The following is a 7,146-nucleotide window of genomic DNA, read 5'->3' on the forward strand; positions in this document are numbered from 1 at the left end:
TGAGATGAATATAATTATTTTCTTCATCCAATGTAAAGAATCTATGGTGAGGGTCTCATGTTTGGAGAACCCTCATATAGGAGGTCTACTTTACATGTTATTCGAAATATACAAATGTTATACATGTTACTACCTATGAATATAGGTAGTTGTAAGATGAATATTCAACACCCATATGAGTATACATACATGGCATTGTGAATATACAAATCATCTCCTATGAGTATAGGTACTTGTAAGATGAATATTCAATACCCCTAATGTAATTTTCTCATGATGGATTAATCAAACTAGTAAGGCTAAATGAACGTTGATGATATATAAACATAGTGCAAAGATCAAGAAGAAAATTTACAGAAGGAACCCACCAAGTCTTCTTCTAACAAAATGTTCACACATATTTTGATTTTTTGGTGATGTTTCATTGAACAATGGTCATATTTCAATATAAAAACTTGATCATTCCTTATAATTACAACTCATGGATCAAAATCAACAACCAAAGCTATGTTACCATTTAAGAGGTCAAAGTTGAGATGTAAATGTTTCTTTCTTAAGCATCAATTACTAAATGAGCTAATAGTCCATTATCAATCCACCCATTCGTTTTATTAGTCATCCTATTTACTAACATACCTAGGCATCAAAATGCTTTTTCACCTATTTATGTGTGTATCTATCTATCTATCTATCTATCTTTGTGTGTGTGTGTGTGTGTGTGCACGCGTGCGTGCGTGCATACCTATCTTTCTATTAATAGGTTCATCCATCCATCTGTGCATGCACATCCATTTGTGATATGTGTGAAATAAGAAATCGATTCACTATGAGATGGTGGCCATCCTCAACCTTTAAGTGATAAGTCAAATTACATATACTATTGCAAATTCTATATATTTTTATTGTGTTTGTTTAACACATGTAATGATGTATGCAAATATGTGACGTAAGGTGTGTTGGTTGATAGAAACGTATATCATATCCTCCATCACATCTAGTGGCACACAATTTCTTTCATTGACATATATAAGAGTGCCCATAAGAGTGTGATGTGATAGCAAATAGAGAAATGTCAAACGTTGTAAGGGGGGGATAATCAAATGAAACACGAGGTGAGATGTGATGGCACATAGAGAAATGTGAATAACATTGGAAAGAGGGAGGTTTGGATGTGGCAAAAGGGACGTATTATTGTGTGGGTGTGTGATGATGTCATGTGTAAAAGGTCCAAGTGCTCTAGGCTGGCATTGGTAGTGGAGGGGGTGGCAAAAAGAGGTTGCCAGCAAGCGTGAATGGGTGGACTTACATGGATGTCAAAGGCCCCATCCATGACATTATCAATGAATGATTGATTGTAAGTGCATCACCCTCTAAGGGAGTAAATTACAAGAAAAAAGGTGGAGAAGGGTACACTTTTCAATGCCATGAGAGTTTGACTACTTAAACTATAAACAAAAGTTGGAATGCTTTCCATATTCATTTTTATAAGAGCTAAAGTTAGAAAGGAAATGTTTGGGCTCTTTGGGGTGGGAGGATTTCAATACTACATAGAGCTACCGCCGCCTCTTCCAAACATGCGGCAAAATGGCGACTTTGAAACCGTTTTTGCAGTCCATGTAAAGGAATCTCAACTGGCACATCGGAGTTGAGGAATGGTTGATTCCCCTAACAAAAAAACCCTAAAAATAGCATGCTTTAAGATGGGATGTCAAGACTTTTGTGATGGTGTGTTGAGGGTGCCCAACCATTATGCCATACGCTAAAAGCTTCTACATGACGTGTCAGTGGTTGTACAATCTGGCAACAAATCTCCCCCACGACCCCTGACCCCTCTCGCCCAGTTGCCACTCCCTTCCCTTCTTCTCGCTCTCTCTATTTTGAGAATGCTTGTTGGGAAGAGGCATGGGCCTACCTATGGGGCACAAACCATTATGATGGCCTTTTTTTCCACTTTTGTATGGGAACACCGCTTTGGGGGCAGCTCTAGGAGCTCAAATATGGAGGCAAGGAGTCACCGTTGGGAACATGAGAGATGAAAAGTTTATGAAAAGGTGAAAAGGCCAAGCGGAGGATAGATAAACTGCAGTAAATGGCTGGAAAGTGCGAAGATCTAAAGGGCAGGCGGAGTCCAGACAGAGATCCAAAGAGAGATTGGATAAAAAAGCGAAGCATTGGAGACAGCTGGGCATCAGGCGGGACGCGGAGGCGGACGCGGTGGGGCTGCGGGAGCACACGTAATGGGTTTTCATAAAACCGACCAGCCCACAAAATTATATGCCACAACAACAAGGCCACGTTTCAAACCGAAAAAACTGAAGCCCTCTGGCCCTCTCGTGGCCGCCGGTATGAAAACTAACTTGCGGCAGAAAATGCAGAAAGGGGGCAGCACCAACACCCCCAACCGTTCTTCTTCTTCCTCTTCCCTCTCCTCCTCCTCCTCCCCCGCTCTCGTTCAGCACCTCGCCGTCGCCGCCAACAGCTCTTCCAGCTCCTCTGAGAATTCCAGCTCCTCTGAAGATCTCGTCACTGCTTCCTCTGCCACTGCCCCTTCTCCCTCTTCCCCGCGCCCTCTCCCCCGATCACCGCCCTCCGCTGCACGTAATCATCCCCTCTACCGTGGCATTCGGCAGCGCAGCTGGGGAAAATGGGTGTCGGAAATCAGAGAGCCTCGCAAGAAATCCAGGATCTGGCTGGGCTCCTTCTCTACCCCGGAGATGGCTGCTAGGGCGTATGATGTTGCCGCCATGAGCTTGAAGGGGGCCTCAGCACAGCTCAATTTCCCGGAATTCGCCGCCTCATTGCCACGGCCAGTGAGCCTCTCCCCGCGCGACATTCAGACGGCGGCGGCAGCGGCAGCTGCGGCATGGCGATCCCCTCCGCCGTCTGGAGGAATCTCAAGTTCCAGTGCAAGGGAGGGCGCTGCATCCATGGCAATCGAGGAAGGGCGGGAACAGGGCGGCATTGACGAAGAAGGGTCGAGGGAAGCAGGTGGTGGCTATGGCGGGGATGATGGGGGGGATGGTGCAGAATTCAGCTTCCCTTCGTCTGCAGCTATGGAGAGTGGCGGAGAAGAGCAGGCAAATGAGGAAAGCTATGCCCCTGCTGCCACAGACCTCTTTGATGAAGAGATGCTGCTGGATAGCTCCAGCCCCTACGCTTTCGCAGACATGGCGGAAGCCATGCTGCTCCCACCACCGCCGCCACCGCCCCAGCCCTCAGAAAACCCGCACCAAGACGAGGAAGACCAGAGTAATTGGAACTTCTGTCTGTGGGATCATGATCGCCGCTAACGTCCTTAGTTAATGGCTGTTCTAATCCAAAAATTAATCTTTTGGGTGGTTCTGTGAATTCTAGCTCAGCTCAGCTTAGCTTAGTTTGCAAGAACAAGACCATGTCCGCCCCCATAGAAGCTTCTCTGTACTCGCACTATGTTGCTCTGCAGTATTTTGCTATCTATAATTTATTGTATATAGTTAATTGGGCATTTAGCGATTTGGACCTTTGCATTCTGCATCTGCCATTGGCTTTCAAATATTAATGACCTTTATCTTGTGTTGTCTGCTGAGCCCTCATTTTCGCTTTGGCTTATGTGCTTCTGGTCTTTTGATCGTTCAATTCAAATCTTGCTCACAGGAAGAGAGGGACACTTGCTTTATAGAGATTGTTATCACTGTAATAATCTTCATTATGTGCTTGGTGGATATTGGCAAATAGGAGTGTGTGGTGCAAAGAAGGATGGTAGCTTGTGCTTATGCCTTCACTAGAAGGGTCTTAATAAGGTTACATTAAAGAGCACATACCCGTTGCCTTGAATGAACGATCTTATTCTACTTCAAAAAGGTTGATCTAAGAACCAGATATCATGGATACACATGGGGGATGTATCTTAGACCATCTTTTGTGCATGCTTCCGTTATTATAAGTTCTTGGTATTGCCTTTTGGTCTTACCAATGCTCTTGCAAGTTTTCAACATTTTACAAATGATATTTTTTGTCCATTTGTAGGTGGTAGTCTTTCAACCAAGAAGAAGGTGAGACCATGCCGGAATCCATTGCTTACTCAATCGAGTCAGATGGAGCCCCATTGCACAAATCTACAACCTCAAGTAAGAGGAAGACGAGACCATACTGGACTACATTGCTAAAACCAAGTATTTGCATAATGAGATGTCAAAGTTTTCATCATGAATAGGCGAGCAATTTTTCACCTTGACTCATTAAGCCCACAGGGTAAACATGAAGCATTATACCCAATTTGTACATATGTATTGTAGTACCTCATATCAATTGTATAGACACATATACCAAAGAAATGATTTAAAACTTAAATTTAAAAACCAAAACAAAATAAAAAAACAACAAACAACCTTATGTGCACACTCTCTAAACACATATCCACACTTGCACACCCTCTCTCTCCATGCACACACAGAAACCACCGCTACACATGCACATGCCCTCTCCGTGCACACCCTTAAAACACCCGCACATGCCATCACACACACACACACATATCATCCCCCCCCCAAAAAAAAAACTGTCGTATAATTTAATATCAAAAAATCCTTTAATCTATTTTTTTCTTTTTTAAATTTAAATTTAAAATCTCTCCTCAAATTATTTTTTTCCAAAAATGGCGCAGCACCGCATGCAGATCTGGCGGGCGTAGGTAGGGAGACATGGAAGAGCCAAAGCGATGGCGTGCTCATGCAGGTAGAACTGGCTTCGACCTGGAGCAGATCCTTTGAAGGCGGTGCTCGATGACGCGGGCATTCCCGGTGGCATCACAGTGCATGGGGTAGCTAGGCTGGGCGGGGTTTGGCACTTAGCAACCCACTCAAAAGAGAGAGAGAGAGAGAGAGAGAGAGAGAGAGAGAGAGAGAGGGGGGCGCAATATAAGATTGAGGGTTCTACTCTTGTTTGAAGCAAGAGTGGCCACCAATTCACTTTGGAAAGGATTAGGCCAAAAACAATTGAATTATTAAAGAATTCAATGTAGATGGCTCAAGACAGGAGTAGAGTAACAGTGCATAAACACCATTAAGCTTTTACAATTGAATTATTAAAGAATTCAATGTAGATGGCTCAGGACAGGAGTAGAGTAACAGTGCATAAACACCATTAAGCTTTTACAAAGGGGGAGGCTTCTATTTATAGGAAAAAGTGAGCCTTTAACCAAGCAAATTGATTCCAGAATTTTCCAGATCAGTTTGGTCAATTTTTGACCATTTTTGGGTCAGTTCAGCTTACTTTTTGGATCTAGTTTTGAAACACGAGAGAGGAGAGATGAAAATATCTCATTTTATTGATTAAAAATTGGGGGTAATGATGAGAAAAAGGCACCTGCTTCATGAGGGGAGATCCCCACACTGAGGTGTCAAATTTCAGTTTTTTAATTCTTTTCTTTGGTCCTTAGTCCACTCTTCATCTTATGTGAGCATTTACTCATTTTTGGGAGGTTTTTCTTTTATTCTTCAATTTATCTCTTCTCTACACTTGGATTCATCCTATTGGCCCATAGGAACCTTAATTGGACCATAATCCAAAAATTTCTGAAAATCTGTACTCTTAGGCTAAGGCCCTTTATACCTATTTTCAATTAATTTTAATTGAACATTGAAAAGTTCTTTTTGAATTTTTGTTTTAGGGGAAACCATTTTAGATACTAGGAGGATTTTTATATCCAAAAATTTCTTAATTTTGAATTACCTCCCTCTAGACATTTTCTCTCTCCAGGCCAAAACAGGGTAAAACAGGATCTTTTTTTTATTTCAGAGAGGGGAATAATTATAAGATCAGAAGGAAAGGTTCTTACACCTGTACACCTCAAAGGTGGAGGGAGGAATCTTACAGATGTGGAATTTAGATTCCATGTTACCACAGATCCCCTTGAGTATGATGTCATCCTTGGTGGAACTTGGATACGTGACTTGTTATATTCACTTGATGAATCCATGCAAACAGTCACCTTGAACACTGTTTTGCAGGCATTGTATAATTGCTTTACGGGAGGAAGAGACCTTGAAGGAGCTGGAACTTCCAACATACCTTACTGAGAATATTCCAAGAATTATGGTTGGATTGGAAATTTCTAATAAAATCACCACAATACAAGCACAACTTTATCCAACTTGAGAACACAATCTCATGACCCTCGAGTTATGGGATTTGTTAGGTCAACCAACACTTATGGCTGATCTGGAATTTACACGACTTGAACATGCCATGTCTAGGGTATGTTGAACATACAATGTATATTGAACTAACCCCCTTACTTGTAAGTTTTTTGTGGTTGAGTATGTGTTGGAAGTAGATGTGATCTTGGGGCATAAATGGACTATTGCTGCCCAAGCACCGCTATGCTTTGCTAGCGATAGGGTCATCATGATGGTCAACGACACAGAGTTGACAATACAATACTACACGGAAGAGGATCCAACCCTAATGGATTTCTATGATGTTGAACGCAAAAAGGTCACAAGTCTCTTCCACAAAATCCCCTCTACATAATGGCCTACCATCTGTCTCAATGATCGACTCCGACAAAGCATCTACCCCTTCCACTCCATCCTCACCAACAAAGTCTAATGCCAAAACCATGCAATCAACCGCTATTCTCGAAGTTCCCCAAGTGCAACCATCTAACAAGGAACTCAAGGGAAAAGCCCCAAAGCAAACGCCTCTTCATCAACCAACCTCCCCAAAAGAGGGTGTTGCATGCTCAATAGCCTCCACATCAATAACCACCACTCTACAAGAGTGTCAAACCTCATCTCGTCAACAATGCCCATGAGTCTCAAACCTGCAGACTCAGCATCAACTAATGTGAAGGAGGTCCCAAAACCTTCCACTTCCACCTAAAAGAAAAATCCACCAAAACAACATGAATCAAGGTATCTTAATGGTATCAAAAGGTGGGTAGAGAAGAAGCTACTTGTAGCCCAAGGCTACGAAGGCACCAATCCAATTTAGGTGCCTCAATCATCAAAGCCTCTTCCTGAACACAGCACTCAAAGGCTAAGGAAAAATAAGAGTACTCCATAACACTGTCCACAAAAGCCTATGCGAGTTCCTCAAAGAAGTCCACCAAGTTAACAAGTGTGGGTACTAAAAAAATTACTGCAAGCACAAGGGTACTACCAAAGT

General features: G+C 42.6%; 1 protein-coding gene across 1 annotated transcript; it reads left to right on the forward strand.

Moving 5' to 3' along the window:
• Nucleotides 1–1,424: 1,424 nt before the first annotated feature.
• Nucleotides 1,425–3,550, forward strand: LOC147620447 (uncharacterized). The gene has a single exon (XM_086824665.1). It carries the CDS (start codon nucleotides 2,238–2,240, stop codon nucleotides 3,288–3,290), a length of 1,053 nt encoding a protein of 350 aa, XP_086680791.1. The 5' UTR covers nucleotides 1,425–2,237; the 3' UTR covers nucleotides 3,291–3,550.
• The last annotated feature ends 3,596 nt before the right edge of the window (nucleotides 3,551–7,146 follow it).

The sequence above is a fragment of the Cibotium barometz genome, chromosome 31, assembly GCF_041138505.1.
Source record: "Cibotium barometz isolate CiBa-2024 chromosome 31, ASM4113850v1, whole genome shotgun sequence".
NCBI classification, from domain to species: domain Eukaryota; kingdom Viridiplantae; phylum Streptophyta; class Polypodiopsida; order Cyatheales; family Cibotiaceae; genus Cibotium; species Cibotium barometz.

Coding starts and splice junctions, on each gene's coding strand:
- LOC147620447 (XM_086824665.1), top strand. CDS start 2,238: ATGGGTTTTCATAAAACCGACCAGCCCACAAAATTATATGCCACAACA.